We start from the raw sequence: 19,664 nt of genomic DNA, 5'->3' as shown, positions 1-19,664 counted from the left end.
TTTTTCTGTCAATTTGGGGCCCACATCGTCCTGTTACTTCATCCACTGTGGGCCGTTGTATTAAATGGATGTATGGCATTTCGGACCCTACCATTTCGGCCCCGTACCATTTCGGCCCTGTCCGAAAAGGACCTACCAATTCGGCCCCACTGTTTACCTTTTCGGCCCCATTTTCATTTATATTTTTGTTTAATTGTTAAATGATATAATTTGTTGAAATAAATAAAAATTTGGAGAGATAGTTTAAAAATTCTTTGTTTGTTTTGGGAGGGAGCTTCTGTTCTGGTCAGCTGTTCTGAGAGTCGTCTGTTGTTACGATTTCAGTTTTCATTAAAAGTCAGTCAAGTCAGGTGTCATCAGATCAGCTTGTTGTCTAAATACTATGGCTTCCGTACGTTTTCCCAATTCCCAGGAAATATGTCGAAATTGCAACCATCCTATTGCAGGACGCTTACCTCAAATGTTGGTATGCAATTCTTGTCTTTTTTACGTGCATCGAACCTGTTTGCCAGGGAAAGGTATTTAAGATTGATTGCATGTTTATCTCTCTTTATTAAAAGTTATTATTTTAGGTATCAGTAGTACTGAATATGTGCGTTTGAAAAAGCAAAAGGAAGCTTTCCATTTCAAATTTAATCCTTGTAGCAATGTAGAAGAATTTGTACATTTGGGTATTGGAAATGGACGTGATATTAATCAACCTGTAGCTTCATCATCATCTGTGGCCGATGATGTTGATCAACTTCCAGCTTCAACAAGTCGTGGCCGTGGCCGACCAAGAGCCGTTCTGGCCGATGTTAGTGATCAACTTCCAGCTTCAACAAGTCGTGGTCGTGGCCGTCCAAGAGCCGTTCTGGCCAATGATGTTGATCAACCTCCAGTTTCATTAAGTCGTGGCCGTGGCCGTCCAAGAGCCGTTCTGGCCGATGATGTTGATCAACCTCCAGCTTCATTAAGTCGTGGCCGTGGCTGTCCAAGAGCCGTTCTGGCCGATGATGTTGATCAACCTCCAGCTTCATTAAGTCTTGGCCGTGGCCGTCCAAGAGCCGTTCTGGCCGATGATGTTGATCAACCTCCAGCTTCATTAAGTCGTGGCCGTGGCCGTCCAAGAGCCATTCTAGCCGATGATGTTGATCAACCCCCAGCTTCATTAAGTCGTGGCCGTGGCCGTCCAAGAGCCATTCTGGCCGATGATGTTGATCAACCCCCAGCTTCAACAAGTCGTGGTCGTGGCCGTCCAAGAGCCGTGGTGGCCGATGTTTGTGATCAACCTCCAGCTTCATCAAGTCGTGGCCGACTAAGAGCCGTGGTGGCCGATGTTTGTGATCAACCTCCAGCTTCATTAAGTCGTGGCCGTGGCCGACCAAGAGCCGTGGTGGCCGATGTTTGTGATCAACCTCCAGCTTCAACAAGTCGTGGCCGTGGACGTTGACGAAATGTAGAAACACCACCTGATTCTATGCCAGCAATTGATCAACCGGCATCTTATTCCAGCCGTGGCCGTGGAAGTCATACAGTGCCACCAGTTACTACTATTGCGTCACTCACAGTAAATATCGTGTTACCTGTTTCAGCAAGTTCACCGATGGAGGACTTACCCCTTGAATTGCCGATTGCAATGAACGTCACTTGTCCTCAGGATTTAATATCCCCCATTATAGCTGGAATTACGTACCAAGTAAAATACATTTTATGGTCTATTGTTCATTCATGTCATCTTTCTAAACTATTTGATGTTAACAGGGTAACATCGTTCTGCCAAATATAAGTTCTGAATCTTCTGGCTTGTTTAACCAAGCCGGTGGTTCACAACTTGCTGATTGGAGTAGCCGATACGATATTCCTATCCCAGCAACTGAGACAACTGTGCAGTTAAGAAGAGCACCTGTGTTGCCTGTGTTGCCACAAGAAACCGAAGAATCCAGTGACTCAGAGAATGAGAATGAAACCACACGCCAACCTAATTGGCATACGTATAATTGTGGTAAAAGGTAACGCTCTTAATTTTTTGTTTGAGTTTCAGAATAATAAATAATTTTTTAATAGGAATGCCCTGACGTTATTCGACGGCCTAGGATACAGCTACGGTATAAAAAAACCTCGTCTAAAACAACGACGTGGCGATGTAACAATCGTGCAAAACCGAAGGAATGTGGAGCTCTGGTGTGTCAACGAAATGGCACATACATACCAGGGAAAACTAAGCACGCATGCCAAAAAAAAGGATGTGTCATTCAAGAAAATTATTGTAGCTGATTCAAAGGCAAAGGGGAAAGAAGAGCGGTTCACAAGTGCTCGGCGCGTGGTTCAACCTATTCTTCAAAAGAACTTCGATGGCGCACCGGAAAAAGAACTGCCAAAAATGAAAAACGTCATCCGTGCTGTTCAACGCGGACGAGGACTACATATACCATCAAATCCACCCGACTTTCGCTTTGATTGGGGTAATATACCATTTCAATTACTAACATTTCAATTTTGCTATATCATAGAAACCTACAGTGGATTCATCGAACCGGGATTCTATCGTGGTGACGTCGTGGTGGAGACTGAGTGCACTTACGCACGCCATCTGATATTCGCAACGGATCGTCAACTGGAGCTGCTCCGCAATGCAAAAAGGTGGTACGGCGACGCTACTTTTGGTATTACGCCATCACCTTGGTATCAAGTTTATTCTATCCATGCATTCATTCGACATGGCAATTTAGATACCCAAGTCCCCCTTGTTTTTGTTCTTATGGCACGCAAAAGGGCTTGCGATTATCGAGTTGTGTTCACACACATTTTGGATTTACTTATGGTACCGGCGGTTGAAGAATTTGTCATGGACTTTGAAGCTGCTGTATGGCAAGTTTGTAAAAGCTTAATGCCTCATGTCAAGCTTATGGGGTGTGCTTTTCACATTGCGCAAGCTAAGTTTAAACATTTAAAGGAACTTGGATTAGGCCCATCTTATCGAACTGATTCTCGGGTTAAGACATGCTGCCGTCATAAATCAGTCAATTCTATCTTTAAATTTGCTCCCTGCTGAAAAAATCAGAAAGCCTTTCGATAAAATTAAAGAGCAAATTGAGATGGAAGAGGATTTGCATGATCTTTTATCGTTTTGCATTTATGTTGAAAACACCTGGATTAATAGCTCTATCTGGCCCCCCGAAAATTGGCCTATGTTTATGCAAATGCGCAGAACCAACAACCATGTAGAAGGATTCCATAACTTCTTCCGTGTTAGAAAAGACTAAACAGCATCCCAGGCTTGGACTTTCTTTAATTTTAATGGGTAAACTAAGCTGAATTATACATTTAAAATTACTCTATAAAAAGCAGAATGTTCTAAACAACGATAATCCTGAACATTTCTAAGATTAGATAAGTAATTCTATGCTTAAATAATAAAAAACCCGCTTTCTACTATCCCCACAACGTTAAAAGGACACGTTGGCGCACGATCCTAATTTAGCGGTTGTGCAACTCAGCATCCGGAACTTGTCTATAGGGATGTTGATTGATGACCAAGTTTATGACGACCAATCGATTGAGTCACCATAATAATAATGTTATGCCTATATCAATGCAAAATGAACAATACAAACTTCTTTCTTTCTTTAAATTTTTTTTATTAAAACAAGCCATTTCGGACCCAGTTTTGGACATTTTCGGCCCCGGTCGAAATTTTTAAAAAGGGCCAAAAAGGTAAGGGGCCGAAATGGTAGGGTCCGAAACGATGGGATGTTTGCAAGACGCTGGTATTGATATTGAATCTTTTTCAGCCCATTCCACTCGTGGGGCTGCTTCTTCCAAGGCTATTTTAATGGGTGTGCCCATTGATCGCATTGATTCAGTTTTGCGCGCAGCAAACTGGGCTGCGGAATCCACTTTTCGTCAATTTTACAACCGCGAATTATCTGCGGTTTCGTTTCTGAGGCTGTTTTGACACCTAAAACAAATTCTCATAGCCTACGGCGCTTTAAAGTCACCGTTGAAGATGGAGTATGGACTTATGAGTGTAATTTAAAATTACACGAGGTCGCGTAGCGACTGATGTGTAATTGCGATTACGATATCGATCGCGACTGCGATATCGATTGCGATTGCGACACGTATCCCCGATTTTCAGACATTTTAGGGCGGAGCTTGTCAGAATTGTGAAGTGGAAACCGGAAACAGAGCCATCTAGGCTCTCAAAAGTAGCTGAGCGTAGTAGCTGACACACTCACTAGAGCGCTCATTCCAGTTTCCAAATCGGACTACGTTTACCCTGAAACCGGGATAGGGAAGCCAACACAGCCGTGAACCGACCAGGCATCTATAGCTCTGCCGAGAGAAAAAAAACCTGTTGGATATTGCAAATACATGCAACTCAGCATCCGATCCACGTCTATCCGTAGTCCCAGTTTTCGGACTTTTTGAGGATGGGAACTTGTGTAATTATGAATCACAGTCATCTCGTAAGAGAATTCTGACTGAAGTTCCTCTACAATTGCCTGTAAATTTTCCACCTAGTATTTAAAATTCCAAATTCGGGTTATGGTTGCCCCTCAAAACGGGCGATAGAGGGGGGCTTTATAGAATTATTTGTTTTTACATACATTCATTTATGTACATTTACTTTTTTTTTAATAAGAATTGAAGCGACCAAGGTAAGTTATTACTCTGCCTAAACCCGCCCGAAAAAAAAATTTAATCTATTCACCTTTCATTGGGTTTTCTCCTTCTACCGGGACACGTTCCGGGTTTTCACGACCCGGGTCACAAGCCTTTAATTTATAAAATTTACCAAGGCAACACTGTTAAATTTCAAATTCAGCAACAGCGCTTTTATTATTCTTTTATTTGCGTCTCAGCTGTTTTGAAAAGTAACCGTCAATTTTTCCCAAACATATATTTTATTCATGTCTTCTCACTCTTCTGATATGTAAGTTTGGCCTGGGACTAATTTATACAAGCACTAATTTTATAACCTTTATTTCATTTTCAGACCTTTGTTGTTGTTTTTTATTTACGATTTTGAAAAATCGAAATCTGAATCGGACGACCCTCTAGAATCCATTCTCTATTTTCATCCTAACAGTGAACCAGGTAACATTGAAAGAAGAATCAGTGTTGTGGGGCAGATTGTGGGCACAGCACTTTGTGTTAAGCAATTACTGTCAATACCTAAGCTAATTACTCTAGAGAGAGGAAAGTTTGCTTTGAGCTGGAGTGGACGGTTCATCCTGGTATGTTACATCATCTCCAAAATCAGTGATAATTATGGCATGATTACATATACAAATAATTCAGGTTGTTGGATCTCCCCAGTCTGTTTCCACACATATTATCCATAATCAAAGAGACTTCATTCACCGTTTGTTAAGTGCAAAATTTGGAGAATTATCAGACTACTTTGAAGCATCAACAGGAGTAACCTATGAAGATTTCGGGTGTTACTAAAACGCGAAGCGAAACGGCGGAACGCGAAACTCCTAAAACGCGAAACAGTGGTGCGAAACGGTCCCAAAAATTATCGGGACCGTTTCGCAGTTTAGGCACTAGAGGGCTTACTAAAATGCGAAACCGTAGACGCGAAACAGTCGACGTTAGTGGCTCAGTGCATTGTTTAAAAAAGTTAACTACTTACTAACCTAACTAACTAACTACCGAACTGGCTTTTGATATGTATGTTGGCAGTTGAGTTTAAATGTGTGTACACGGAACGCTCTGTCTCGGTTTGTCTCATTGAAAAAAGCAGCAGCGAAAAATAAAAATAAAAAACAGAAAAGTTGAAATTATTCGAGAGAGAAAAAGAAAAACAAGTTCCTTTCAAAGAGACTAAGTAGTCACGAAGACGTCGTTATCGTTAATTTTTTTTCTTTTGGCTTCTTCTTTTTGCCTCTTTTTTTTCTCGTCGACTGATGTTAAAAAACAAGAAAAAAGAAAAAGTATTAATATAATACTAAAATGTCTACACGGTTGGTACTATTATACACATCATCCCACAGCTTCAAACCCAACATATATTATTTCAACAGGTGTGTGTTAATGATGATGAGCACCGGTCTCGTCATATCACGACCACCACTTCTTTTATAATTTAGCGTTATAGACGACAAAGTAAATCTATTCCGATCAATTCTGATTGCGAGTCAAACACATAAAAATGTCGTCCTTGGGAATATAATTTCTTTTTCTATCAAATTAAAAAAGAAAATAATAAAATGGAAGATTTATTTTTTGGGGTTATTTTGTTTAAGAGCCTTTTATTTTCTAAACGCTCCGGAGCATTCGAATAAAAGAGCATCCATCAGCAATGGCGAGACGTTGTGCAAGAGAAACTTCGGTTTGGCCACGCTCCAAGTGCTTCGACCGGCTTCGACAAAAGACGACGGAAAATACACAGCCATATGGCCAGGGTGAGAAAGTGCAAAGCGGCATACATGCATTCATTGCCTTACTCATTATCAAAATCAATCAACGGCGAATTATTTTGTGTAGAATTGATGCCCAAATAGCTATACCGGCCAGTTTAATATCAGAAACAATAACCTATTTATGTCTGAGTCTGTAATTATTGACTTTGTACGAAAATATGTATGAAACCAACAGAACTTGTTACCAAGCCCATCTTTGTTATTCAATTACTCTTTGAATCTGTTCAAACTACAATAAACGGTGGAATTCAAGATGTTCATATTATTTATTTAAATTAAATAATAGTATCATTTTTCAATTTCAAAAAATCAAAAGTAAAATATTTCGCAAGTAGTTCCGCAATTTAGGATGCCCTTGGGCGTTCAGAAATTTAAAAACAGGAAATTTTTTATATTTCAAAAATCAAAGGTTTCGCAAATGGTTTCGCATTTTAGGATGCCCTTAGGCCATTGGACCCGCGAAACGGTCCCCAATTTTTGGGACCGTTTCGCACCACTGTTTCGCGTTTTAGGAGTTTCGCGTTCCGCCGTTTCGCTTCGCGTTTTAGTAACACCCGAAGATTTCCGGGAACACATCCAGCATTTCTGTGATTCACAGCTATTGACAATAAGTAAGAAGTGGGCAGAATTAGCTAGCCAGCCAATTTTATAATCATTTTTTAAAATGCGAAAACCACCATATTTATCAAATAAGAAGTGGAACAAAAAGTTTCAAAAGAATGTGAAAAAATTTCAAAATCTTGTGCATCCATCAAATGAAGACAGAATCAAGAAACCTTCTGGTCTACTAGTTGATCATTTGATTTCAGGAACCACCCTACTTAAAAAATGTACAGTTTTCTTAAGCCTTTTGAGCTTTGTGAAGGAGGCTTTCAGTTATGTTTTTGTGAAATTCATTCAAATCATCAATGATTGCAGAGCTCAAGAAATTACTATAGTGAAAGATCTAGAAGTGAGACTTGAAAAATTAGAAAAAAAACTTAAAGAAAATGTTGAAGAAATTCAGTCCCTTCGGCTGCAAGTTGCCGAACACACGGAAAGACTAGAAAAACTTAACAATGAAGAAAAGACGACAAATATGGGGTTTCTTTTAGATAAATCGAAGCTTCAATTGGCAGACATCCCTACTTCTTCCATACAATTACCAGTTTTTCCACCTGCTCCAGTTCCCTTTTCTACTAGTCTTGCTCCTCCACCTCCTCCTCCACCACCACCACCATTTGGGGCATTGGGTGTAAAAAACCAACTAGTTTTAAAGAACACTTCTGCTGTAAGGAAACCGTCTCAGAAACCGCAAACGATGAGACCTGCCATAAGTCTTGAAGATATCATCAGCGTAAAATTGAAAAAAACTCCATTTGCTCAACGGAATGAAAGGGTAAGCATAGTAAATCTGATTTAATATATTGGACTGACATACTAACCAAGACATTTTTAAATTGTTTCATTTGTAGCTAACAAAGTTGACACCCTCGAACGAGTTACACCGAATATCACTTGAAGCTCTCCGATCAGTAAAACTGAAGAAAACCCCTGCGTTGTTGAAAGAAACTAGTCCCGTTAAGTCAAAATCACCAAAAGGGTAATTCACGGAGACATATTTATAGATAATTTTAATGAATACTGTGACCAATATCTGTTTAAATTTATTTTTTAGTAAAATACGTCATGTTCTTCGACGTCTTCCCATAACTTTAAGTCCTGGAGGAACTCCAAAAGGAGGACGATCAAATGTGATATATGATCAAGATGACATGACCCCAGTCATGACACGCGCTTTGCTTAAGCGTTTTGATGCATTTCAAATGAGCCCAGATTCTGAAGAGAATAAGGAAAACGATGTTCAATTCATGTAATTGATAAAGTGAATCCTCTCTTTTTTCCCACCGTCAGTGCAATTGAAATTATACCTTAGTATAACTTCTCATTGCCTATTATCCTCGCGTATTATTGCGTAGTTAGCTACGCAGGCCAGTCCCTTCTAAAATGTACACGCCTTATAATTGCGTTAAAATTTATATGACCATCCATAATTTTATGCCAAACATTTATTCAATTGAGTTTGAGGAATAAATTCCGTACATTGTTTATGATGCCATTTTCATATCATAATTTCAGCGGTAACCTAGTACGCATCTGAAATAAACGCATAGACAAGTAGACATTGTTTTTTTCCTTTTCTTTATTGTTTTTTGTTCGTTTTTAATTTATTTTTTTTTTATTTTATTATTATTATTTATTTTTTTTTTTTGCCGCTTCCTGTGTTGCCATTAAGAGTAAATTGTGACTATAATTTTTTCCCAGTTTCTCGTTTCTGTTTGTTTTGTAAAAATAATACCGGTTGTAATTACTAAATACGAATTGTAAAAGTGAAATTCATTCAATCATGTAAATTTTGTTCCCTTAATTTTGTTGGGCTGACTTAAGGGTTTTGAAGCGACTGTTCGCGAATCACGATGAATGAAAAATACTGTGACCTAGTCCAGCAGTCCTGCTCGAAAGTCGAAAGTAGTTTTTTTAATTTTCTCGTAACAACTTGTAAAGTCAACACAAAATTTTCTTATTAATTTGCGTCTTTTTCGTAGAAAACACTGTTTAATTTTTCCACATTTTCCCAGAAAGAATGGAATGGCTCATTTTGATTGGCTGTGAGGGGTCTACAACAGAATCTGAAAAACATTGGTCGCCATGTTGACAACAATTTTTCGACGAGATTTACGCTGTGTGTTGTCTACGTCGAGCAAATTCACAATTCCTTATACCCGAAACGCTCCAAATTTATTTCGCAGTTACGTCGGTACATTGGTAGAGGTGTAAAACAGCTGTGTTTAATTGCTTATCAACAAAGAACTTCATTCATTTTCCGCCGAGTGAACGTGACTACACCGACATAGATATTAAGTGTAGTCGATTGAATTCAAGTTATCAAAACATTGGGTGTCTACTAAACACGATTACATTTGATTCGGAATTTCAGTGCCGGTTGTGAACGGAAACATGAAAACTCTAGATTATTAAATTTTTCATCATTCTCAAATTTGAGTTGGTGAGTTATTATATATAAAAAGAAAAATTCCTTAGTTCATGCAACACTACTGGCCTAGTTTAGCAATTCACTCAAGTGAAAACAATGAAACACATGATTCCATTGGGTCATGTCATCCATTCCATTTGGGTTTTCTTTTTTATTATTATATTTTATTCTAGTAAAATTTATGTTCTATCTGGAAGTGTTGTCTTCAAATTAGTTATTCTGTCTGATTATTTTTTTTGTTTTACATAGTTACTATAGAATTATCAGAGGCAAACCCATTACATGCCATGGCACAGGTAAATGGCGATGAAAGTGTTTCTAAATATGCTGCTGTACCCGAAAGTGGGGTTGCGAGGCTCCACAGTGCAGCAGTTCCTATAAAGCAGCCATCAGTAAATGGTAAAGCTCTTTGTAGCAATGGGTCATCATCAAGCATATCGAGTTTCAGGTAAATACTTTTTTTACATCCTGCTTTGACCGAATAACTAGGTATCAATTCACAACATACATTTCAAGCTAATTTTTTTTAACATATCAAGGTTAAGTGTGGGAAGTGGCAGTAGTGGAGACACAGACATCCAATACATCAAACCTTCAGAACTATTTCCAAAGAAATTAGCCTGGGTTGAAGGAGGATCTGCCAACACCATCCCACCACCATTCCCTTTGTTACCAGGAGAAGATATAATTTACGAAGTAATGTTTACAATTTCTCAAATGGTAAAAAATACAAATTCTAATCATATCACTGTTCATGTAGGGCCGAGCTGTGGAAGGAACATTATACATTTCCAATTACAGACTGTATCTATCTAAAAAAGTTCCCACAGAAGCTTTTGCCATTCCTCCTGCCTTGTCTCCTCAGAGCAGTGTAAGAGATGTAAATGTCCCTTTGGGCTTGATTGAATCGATTGAGTGTAAGGATATATTCTACATTAACTTATACTGCAAAGATGCTAGATCATTCAGGTATATGCCATACAAAAAATTTTTACTATAATGTTTTAATGCTAATATCTTTATTTAGATTAATTTTCGTCAATGGTGAATGTTGCCAAGACTGGCTTAAGCGGCTATCGCAAAGCTTGAATCTCCCCCGCAAGCCCGAAGAAGTTTTTTCTCTGGCTTTCTATGCATGGACTCGTGATGATGATGAAAATCATTTGACGAAGCCACCAGTTAATCAGACTATGCCATGGTGGCGTAATCTATCCAATTATGATCAACCCTTGACGGGAGAGAAATTATTCCGATTTGAGGTATCTATACTTGGAATTTATTTTAATTTGTTCTTGAGTGGCTGGATTCATACAAATTCAATAATCCGATTTTTTGTTTGTTTGTTTTTTGTTTTTGTTTTGTTTTGTTTTTGCAGGTTGAACGTCAAGGCTATGATGATTCCGTGACCTGGCGAATCAGCTCGGCTAATGCTGATTTCAAACTGAGTCCATCTTATCCCACTCATCTGCTAGTGCCAACATCTATTTCGGATGATATGCTAGAAGGTAGTTTTAATTTGAAATAGAATTCTCAAACATAAATGTCATAAATAGTAATAGTCTTCTAACCATATTTAATGCATGTGTAACGTAAGCGTTTAGCAGTAGCATGGGCATAGTTTCGCTCTATTGCTTTAGTACATCTAGCAAATCGAAATTTGACGTGGAAGATTGATTTTCTTCGTTTCTGTATTAAGTTACATTACAGAATAGAGTGAATAGTAGAATGAAGTTTTCTCAATTACTTTTAATAACTACGTTTTAAACGTTTTAATTGGTAATGCTTTAACCGTATTGATGAATATTGAGTTCTAACCAGAACAGTAAATCTAATAGATGCCGTTTCCTTTTTTATTTCATAAGCTGTGGCAGCCTTCAGAAGTGCTCGTCGTCTACCAGCTGTAGTCTGGCGGCATAAGCGAAATGGGGCCGTTCTCGGCCGCTGTTCCCAGCCAGAAGTTGGTTGGCTTGGCTGGCGATCCCAAGAGGATGAAACCCTGCTTCTCTCAATCCTCAATTCTTGTTTCTACGACAGCGCTAATAATCCTCTTCGATCGCGTCATCCAACACCGAACAAAGACATGAATTCCACAAATGAAGAGTGGAATGGTGAAGGATCACTTTCGATTTCAAATGGTAGCTCGAGCAACGTAGAGTGTGGTTCCCTAAAAGATCTTAGTGAAGATTCTTCGTGCTTCACTCAAGGCCACAAAAAAGTAGATTCTTCATTAATTTAATGGTGACATTCTTTTCCTCGTTTCTAATTCTATTTCCTTTAATCTACCGAAACAGAAAATGCTGATTGTGGACGCACGTAGTTATGCAACTGCTGTTGCAAACCGGGCACGAGGTGGGGGTTGCGAGTTTCCCCAATATTATCCACAATGTGACATTGAATTCATGAATCTTGCCAACATTCATGCTGTACGCAAGAGTTTCCTACTTCTTCGGGCACTTTGTCAGTCAGCCATCGGCAATTTGGCTACTACTGATCAATCCAAGTATGAATATTGTAGTTCTTTTTGGATTAAGTTAGTTTAACATCGTTACTCTTGTCTTCCATTACAGCTGGTTCACACAATTGGATTCGACACGGTGGCTTCATCATATGGCAAATTTGCTACGTGCATCGTGGTACACGGCTGTTAATTTGGAAGAACATGGTCGACCGGTCCTCGTTCATTGCAGTGATGGTTGGGACCGAACGCCTCAAATCGTATCCTTAGCTCAGATCATGATTGACCCTTTTTATCGAACCGTTAAAGTTTGTACATTTTTAAATAGTTCCTTTGTTTGTTTGTTTTTAATCTTTTCAAAATGCGTTTGAATTACAGGGTTTTCAGATTCTTGTTCAGCGGGAGTGGATAGAGTTTGGTCACAAGTTTGCCGATCGATGTGGGTTGTTAGGTGGTTGTGAGGATACGAATGAGCGTTGCCCCGTTTTCTTACAGTTTCTTGACTGTGTTCACCAACTGATGAGCCAGTTTCCTACGGCTTTCCAGTTTAATCACGCTTACTTGGTCAAAATGGTGCAACATATTTACTCAAACCTCTTCGGCACTTTTCTGCTCAACACAGTCCAGGAGCGCACTTCCCACCGCATCTCCGAACGTAGCCACAGCCTCTGGAGCTTTTTGCTTCAAAAAAGCAACGAATATTCAAACTATCTGTACGAGTTAACTGAGGAGGTAATAACTATCCAATGCGCTTAACATTGACAATATTTGCTAAGTACTCAAACAGTTTAAACATTAATATTTGTGATTGTTGTTTTTCTAGCCAATTTGGCCTTCTTATCAAGTACGGGATTTGTACTTCTGGTCAGCTGTTTACACAGCCGAATTAGGAAGTATGCCCAACGACTGCCAGACTGGAGATTGTCGGGAAAATTCCACAACTGTTAATCTTAACACTAGGTGTGATAGTATTTGATGATAACGTTTCTTCGTACCGAATACCTGTTTTATTTCAAGTGTCTTGTTTAGCAGCAGCAGTCCTTGTAGCAGTGGATACGCCACTCCACAACAAACAGCTTTGACAGATAGCATGGTTGACACGTTAGCGTGGAAAAATCTTAATATCAAAGGTGGAGTAAGAAATCCAATGGAAGATTCCACTGACACTCTGGTCGACGATGGACACAAAGTATGGCAAAGAAAATCTTCAATTAACATGGTTTCATTTATTTATTATAAATTTTTTTTTTCTCCCTCTTCTTATTCTTCTCTTATTCATCTTTTAGCCCACAACCGTTCTTGATCAATCTGATGGTGATATGGAAGCCGGCGAATCCTTTCCGTTACTTGAACCGGAGCCTGTAAAAGAGCCCTCTTATAAGGAACATCAAGATCCTCTCCCTTCGATGACCCATTTTCGTTCCAAACAATTAAAATCTCCGTTGGAGGAGCCCCTTTGTTTACCACAAAATATTGCAAGTGAAGAAGATGGAGAAGATTCGGAAGTGGACGGCCGGAATTCTTATCTAAATAATTGTCCAACGTGTAAGAGAAATTGGGATCTTCTCAATCGCAACCAGACACACAGTAAAGCTGATCCAGCACCAATGACATTTAATGATGGTGAAGAAAAAGCAATTGCGACGACCATGACACGGCTTGGTGACTCAACTGCTACGTGCCTTGGATATGATTTGGATGGGCTTCTTCCATCAATTGATCGTCAACAAGTTCGTTTAGGGCAGATCCTCGCTGCAAAAGACGTAAGCATTTTATCCTTTATGTGTGTTTGCATTATTTATAGTGTTGTTTAATTTTCAAAGGCGGAACTGGATGCTCTGCGTCGTGATTTGCATCAGACCCGAGTAGCACTCTGTCGTCAAGTTTGCCACGACTGCAAGTCAAGTAGAAAGACAAATTCAAGTTCAAAGTCAAATTCGGTATATCTTTTAACCTCTTAAGCCAGCTGATGTGGCGTATGAAGTCATTGTTGATTTTTTAATAAAGGAAGTTCGTATGTGAACAATTTAGGAAGGTTTGATAGAAGAGTCTTGTCGTGACGGATCGCCTGGTAGAAATGAAAGTTCTGATTGCTCGCTCGGTGGTCTGAATAGTTCACCATCATCGTGGGAAAATGTTGACGAAAAAGAGATAGGAGATAAGGTATTCAGTTTCACTGTCCTCATCGGTTTAAAGCTTGAAATCTTTCCCCTTATGGGAAAGGAAGAAAGCAGCATTCGAAATTTAAGTCACATCCAATCCACGATTCCCAATATGTTTCCAGGCTCCTGTTGGTCCACCGATCCTGTGGGTACCAGACCATCTTGCCCCTTCATGCATGAGATGTAGTACTCCATTTTGGATGGCTAGAAGGAGACACCATTGCAGGTTTGCTTTTCCCCTTACTATTTATTACAGGGTTTGTCTATACAATTTAGGCGCACATTTACATTCGCTTTCTATCCAGGAATTGTGGTAAAGTCTTTTGTTCAGAATGTGCCGATCGCGATCTGCCTCTTCCACACCAGAATTTATTCCAACCCGTCCGAGTGTGTAACGTGTGCTACGATTCATTAAGCGGTGAAAATGAAGATGGAGAAATGTGCTTGGGGGCGCTCCAAGAACACCCGGACTTTTCAGCTACGAGATCACATTTGGGGAGAGCCTTCAGCCTAACCAGCTTAGCCACCGGTTCCTGTGCCTGCCATTGTTGTCAACTAAAACGACCCACCAAATTCAAAGCTGTGACAGCTGGATCTACCTAGGAGATATCAAACTAGCTTCCTTTCAAAAGGATCATAACATCGTGGGTTAACAAAATTCAACTAAAAATAGTCATAAAAATTATATTTGCTGAATTAAATTGGCTTGACTTGGATTGTCATGTTTGCAGAAATACCTTTGTTGTCTGGCCAGTTTAGAGGGTTTTCACTGAAGCATTGGGCTAAGACTGCTGAAGGACCAGTATAAGGCAGAAGGGGAAGAGAACGTGGCAAACCAACAGTGTAATTGGCTAATCTATTATTTTCTTCTTGAGACCAGTTGTAGATTAAGCATTCACTAACCACTATCCATTCGGAACGTTCCACGAGTAACAAACACGTTCATTCTTGGGTTTGACGTAACAATGTTACAGACAATTTTAACCAACAAAAAATTTGTGTGTTTGCATTCGGTATTGAAAATCAATTCCTAGTCTTGTGTTTGTCGATTTTTTTTTTGCATTGTATTCGGAAAATGACCAGGGCGAGTGTTTTAATTTTGTAAAAGTTGTCGTTGATTGGTTCAAGTGTACTGTGACGCGGCGTAAGCTAATCTGGATGAGTTAACGTGTTATTTACAAGGTCCCACTGATGTGATATGTATCGAACCGATTCGTAGGGGGATTGTAGAAAAGAGGGAAGTGATTTGTGTTGAAAGTGAAGCTGTTTGGTAGCATTTGCCTTCAAACATTACCTATATGTGAATTATGAATATAAGTGTCGTTTCCCATTAGATAGTGTATTTCCCATACTCTCCATTCGCTAGTACCCACTTTACTGACTAAAATTATTGCGGGACAGAATTCCCTCGAACCCCCCTTGTTTTATAAAGGCATAATGGCTAAAACAAAGTCTTCTAATTCATTTAAAGCGTGGCAAATTTCTTAGCCCATGGTCCGCAAACTTTACTCTGTTCTATAAAAGGTGTAAGACTTGTTATCATATAATCTGAATAAACGTTTATGGGAACTTCTGTCATGAAGTGATAACCTAAATTGTACAGTACCGGCTTACTAGAAGATAACATTATCCGCATTCGCATGCAAGAAAACGAATTGGTCTATAAGGCTATATTTTAGCCCAAATATATTATTAAAGTTGTTTTGCAGCAAACAAATTGCCCACACCTCTGGGTGGCAACCATATCTAAAAAAAAGTAATAGCGAAGGAGCTTTTCGCTTACTACGCCGACACAGTCCATCTCAACTACCCCCAAAAAAATACAGGAAAACATGTTGGTGTGAAGACGGAAATGTAAATGCAAATAAGAAGCGGGAAATGGAATGTATTTGAAAAGTGAAAACTAAATTTTAGAGAGCTATAAAATATCAATTCAACTATAACAACGTCTTGCATGACGAAATGCAAGAGGAAATCTTTTTTCTAAACTTGTTTGAGTCTACTGCACTATTCAACTTTTTATTTGGGCAGTGAAGGAACATTACCCACGCCGTTAGCTAATTCGTAAACTTTCAGCGCTACTTCATGTGCCAGTTTATCCGCGTTGGCTTGACTATCCGCCTCTGCGTATACTCGAACTACATCTTCTGTGCCGGAAGGTCTAAGTTATGATTTTCGATTAGTAAACAACGAAAACATTTAAAAATCAAATTATGGTAAACAATTACCTGACGAAGGAACGACCTTTGTTAAATTTCGCTACAATTGAATCGATTTCAGACTGTAATCCGGGCGGATCTGTGCAGCGACGCTCTGCATCCGCCGTCTGAATAACATTGCGGTCAGCCACACTAACCTTCATTGTGAAAAAATAATACGTTACAAAACTAAATTTTAAACATACATATACAACGTATAAAGCAACCTTCATTTGTCGGTTCGGTAAATCAGTGTAGGCGGCATCCCATTCAGCAACACCCCATCCGAAAGCATGCAGCACGGTTTCTACCAATAAGAGATCTGAAATTGCATCCCCAACTGTTTGATTTATCACGTCCATCAGAAGGAACAGTTGTTTGGCGGCAGCAATACGTTCAGCAGGCAGACTTTAAAAATATAACAGTTGAATTAAAACTAAAAAGGTGTCAAGCAATCTCCAAAAATACCTTTCGTCAGCGGCAGCATTTTTTATCGTTTCCATCGCAGCTGAACTGAACACTACAGTACCGTGCCCATTGGCTTCGAAGTAGACACCAACATCAAACTCTAGAGCCCGATGATGAAGGTACTTGACACCAGTCGGGACACACGCTACTTCAACGCCCTACGATTTTATTAATCAATAAAACATTTTCTTTTTAAATACCAACTATATCGTAAATCACTTACCAAAGTGTTATTAATGTATTCAGTTGAACTGCCGTTTGCATAAGCCGTTTGGACTAAACCGACGTTGAGGTTCACGCCACTTTCTTTGATCAGCTTTTTAATGTAACCAGCGACTAGAGAGAAACATAAAATATTGCATAAAAAAAGACCAAATAAGCTGAACAGTTTATAATAATGTGACAAAGGCATACCTAGAGTGGCAATTTTATCGCCATCGAGAAGTTTAAAGTTTCCTTGAGTATCAAGATAGAAATAAACCAAGCGGTCGGCATCTCCATCCAATGAAGCAGCTCTTGTACCCACTTCAAGTGGCATATTCTGAAAATATCATTATGCAATTAAAATAATAAAGCAAATGATGAAAAATAATGTTACTATACCTGTGGGGGCTTTTGCAATACTTTGATGTGATCTGCTCCACACTGATAGTTTAGCTTTCCATCTCCACTGTTGTAAATAGTAACTTCAATGCAATTGCCCAAATATTCTTGAAATGCTTTCATCTTTAAAGCTCCAACACCATTAGCTCCATCTAGACTGAGACTATGTTGGTAAGAACCATTGTCATAGTTTGATCCTCTGAGAGCTTTAAATGCTGATGAAATCTTGCTAAAGTATCCTTCTTCGTTAGGCTCTCCATAGGCTTTATTAGTGTTCTGGCAAGTGACAAAGAAGTGCAGTTGTGGAGTTGAAACCACACCAAAATCAGTAACACATCCCTGAACAGACTTAATACCATCAATAGCTGCTTGAGCTAAGAATGGACTGCTTGGTCTAAGATGACATCAAACAAAGTTATTAACAATACACACCATAAAAAATATGGGAATTAATTCATGGTTTCTTAGGAAGTATACCTGGTGTCTCTGCCAACATAGACCATTGCATTTGTTCCAATGGTGATCCCATTTTCTTCCAAAATTTGGCTCATTGTTGATTCCAGGTCTTCATTTCTGAAAGAAACATGTGATAATTGAATGTGAAGTACAAGGGCAGTAGGAGGGAAAAAATGTTTCCAGTAAATATATACATCTTTTACTCACTTTGCATTGGCTAATTTTGTAGCAATTACCTCCCAAGATGCTTCAAGCATTTCACCATGGGGATCAACTAGCTTGACTCCATTATCAGGTTCATCATTGTGTGAGGCAGTGATCATAACACCAATAATTGCTATAGATTGGTATTAAAAGGTGAATGTAGATTTAAAAACAAAACAATAACAATGTCAATAAATTAATCAAGTTACCATTTTTCTGCATGGATCTAAAGGCTGCTAGAATTCCCATCCGATACAAGACATGGGTTAGTTCTTCTGCCCTACATTAAAAGAAAAAAAAGCTGTCAGAGCAAGTTTCCATATATAGAGAAACTAGGGGAACAGCATATTGGGGTGCCCTATTCATCCCACATAAAAATCAACCATGTAATTAAAGATAAAATGTTTTACTTGGTTCGGAATCCAGCTGTACCATATTGAATCCATTTCTCCGATTTCCGGGGATACTTTTCTGTTCCCAATTGCTGCGACTTGTTCAAAAGATCCGCCATTTCTGCACCTGAATTCACTGCACGATTGATTCTGGAAAGACTGATGTTGTGAGAGTGGAGAACAAGTGAAGGGGATCGAAATCTAGACCAGAGAATGATTGCACGATTGCCACAGAGATAAGAAAATGATGAAGATGAAAAGGTTATCATTCTTTATCTTGCCTTATTTGCGACCTACCTACATTCCAGTCGCAAAAAATTTCAAAATTTTAACGAGAAAAAAGAAGCAATACAAAATATTGTGTTACGTTTGGCAACGACTTCATTGCTGTCATCGAAATGTAGCGCCGTATTCAAACATGACAACCTTATTAGTTCACTACTTAGAACTTGTTAATTATTATAGTATATTACGCAGTGAGTCGTGACAGAAAATATAAATAAATAGACAATAAAAAAACGATGAAGATTGTTGCACTCCTGATATTCAGAAATACGGGATTCCATAGTTCCATCTACTGAAAAGTGAAAAGGGGGTGAATGTTTTTTTTTTTTTTTCAAATACAAGATTTTCAGGGAATGGTCAAAGGCCTATTCTTAATCATTTTTCCACAGCTTAATTTAAAGAGCCGGGATTCCACAGATGAAATCATTACAAAAAAATTTTCAGCTAAAATTATTCAATATTCAGGCTACTTTTGACTCACCCTATTCCCAATCCATGAACTTCTTGAATTTTGACACACTGAACGGATCGCGTGTGACCCTATCAGTAGCTCCGTGACACGCAAAAACGACAAAAAAAAGGACATCGAACGGAAAGGCGTTCCCCCAATGGCACCAAGGGCTTTCTAGTCTAGTCTAGTGAAGGACGTATGTAAGAAAATGTTATATGGGCTGCTTAAAATTCAACCATTTATATATTATTTGCACTAATGTTTTCTACATATAATAATAATGCATACAAGATTATTAGACGAATTTTCGTTGCATAAAATAACTTAATTTTATCTACTCGTCACGAATTGTTTTTCACTTTTCCGCACACAAACAAAATACACACAAGCACAATTTTGACCAAATTTGGTTTACGGGTTTACCTACATTCCGTCGATTTTGCCGAAACGACATGGAATCGTTTAAATAGATAATAATTTGGGTTTGGCCGTTTTAACAGTGATAGCTCTATAAACCTTATTTTATATGTGTGATCCTAATGT

The 19,664-nt window shown here is 38.9% G+C and overlaps 5 protein-coding genes across 11 annotated transcripts; 4 read left to right on the top strand and 1 right to left on the bottom strand.

Moving 5' to 3' along the window:
- The first annotated feature begins 325 nt into the window (after positions 1 to 325).
- LOC124326928 lies at positions 326 to 1,154 on the top strand. The gene is made up of 3 exons (XM_046785644.1): positions 326 to 518; positions 573 to 1,078; positions 1,146 to 1,154. The coding sequence occupies exons 1-3, from the start codon at positions 383 to 385 to the stop codon at positions 1,152 to 1,154; spliced, it is 651 nt and encodes a 216-aa protein (XP_046641600.1). The 5' UTR covers positions 326 to 382.
- Positions 1,155 to 1,459: 305 nt separating this feature from the next.
- LOC124327518 lies at positions 1,460 to 3,215 on the top strand. The gene is made up of 4 exons (XM_046786481.1): positions 1,460 to 1,678; positions 1,744 to 1,991; positions 2,047 to 2,444; positions 2,493 to 3,215. Exons 1-4 carry the CDS (start codon positions 1,460 to 1,462, stop codon positions 3,032 to 3,034), a joined length of 1,407 nt encoding a protein of 468 aa, XP_046642437.1. The 3' UTR covers positions 3,035 to 3,215.
- Positions 3,216 to 4,810: 1,595 nt separating this feature from the next.
- LOC124327526 (proline-rich protein 11-like) lies at positions 4,811 to 8,501 on the top strand. The gene is made up of 6 exons (XM_046786493.1): positions 4,811 to 4,918; positions 4,982 to 5,222; positions 5,287 to 5,419; positions 6,974 to 7,791; positions 7,868 to 7,995; positions 8,071 to 8,501. Exons 4-6 carry the CDS (start codon positions 7,078 to 7,080, stop codon positions 8,267 to 8,269), a joined length of 1,041 nt encoding a protein of 346 aa, XP_046642449.1. The 5' UTR covers positions 4,811 to 4,918; positions 4,982 to 5,222; positions 5,287 to 5,419; positions 6,974 to 7,077; the 3' UTR covers positions 8,270 to 8,501.
- Positions 8,502 to 8,733: 232 nt separating this feature from the next.
- On the top strand, positions 8,734 to 15,642 carry LOC124327501 (myotubularin-related protein 3-like). Of its 7 annotated transcripts, XM_046786443.1 has the most exons (18): positions 8,740 to 9,459; positions 9,697 to 9,895; positions 9,987 to 10,143; positions 10,208 to 10,416; positions 10,475 to 10,706; positions 10,823 to 10,952; positions 11,310 to 11,662; positions 11,739 to 11,947; positions 12,015 to 12,210; positions 12,281 to 12,634; positions 12,726 to 12,862; positions 12,920 to 13,121; positions 13,189 to 13,665; positions 13,726 to 13,842; positions 13,934 to 14,065; positions 14,187 to 14,290; positions 14,370 to 14,708; positions 14,796 to 15,642. In XM_046786443.1, exons 2-17 carry the CDS (start codon positions 9,735 to 9,737, stop codon positions 14,665 to 14,667), a joined length of 3,468 nt encoding a protein of 1,155 aa, XP_046642399.1. In that variant the 5' UTR covers positions 8,740 to 9,459; positions 9,697 to 9,734; the 3' UTR covers positions 14,668 to 14,708; positions 14,796 to 15,642. The 7 variants fall into 7 exon arrangements, with proteins under 7 accessions (XP_046642405.1, XP_046642399.1, XP_046642398.1 ...); XM_046786442.1 differs by having other exon boundaries at positions 14,370 to 15,642; XM_046786446.1 differs by having other exon boundaries at positions 8,741 to 9,459; positions 12,938 to 13,121; positions 14,370 to 15,642.
- Positions 15,643 to 15,933: 291 nt separating this feature from the next.
- Positions 15,934 to 18,654, bottom strand: LOC124327509 (phosphoacetylglucosamine mutase-like). The gene is made up of 11 exons (XM_046786463.1): positions 18,404 to 18,654; positions 18,203 to 18,273; positions 17,997 to 18,126; positions 17,811 to 17,906; positions 17,334 to 17,727; positions 17,145 to 17,271; positions 16,954 to 17,066; positions 16,731 to 16,888; positions 16,490 to 16,670; positions 16,293 to 16,420; positions 15,934 to 16,225 (listed from the first exon to the last, which is right to left on the bottom strand). Exons 1-11 carry the CDS (start codon positions 18,652 to 18,654, stop codon positions 16,084 to 16,086), a joined length of 1,791 nt encoding a protein of 596 aa, XP_046642419.1. The 3' UTR covers positions 15,934 to 16,083.
- Between the last annotated feature and the right edge of the window lie 1,010 nt (positions 18,655 to 19,664).

This window comes from Daphnia pulicaria, chromosome 2 (assembly GCF_021234035.1).
Source record: "Daphnia pulicaria isolate SC F1-1A chromosome 2, SC_F0-13Bv2, whole genome shotgun sequence".
Taxonomy (NCBI): Eukaryota; Metazoa; Arthropoda; class Branchiopoda; order Diplostraca; family Daphniidae; genus Daphnia; species Daphnia pulicaria.
This window is presented reverse-complemented; position numbering and strand designations above follow the sequence as displayed.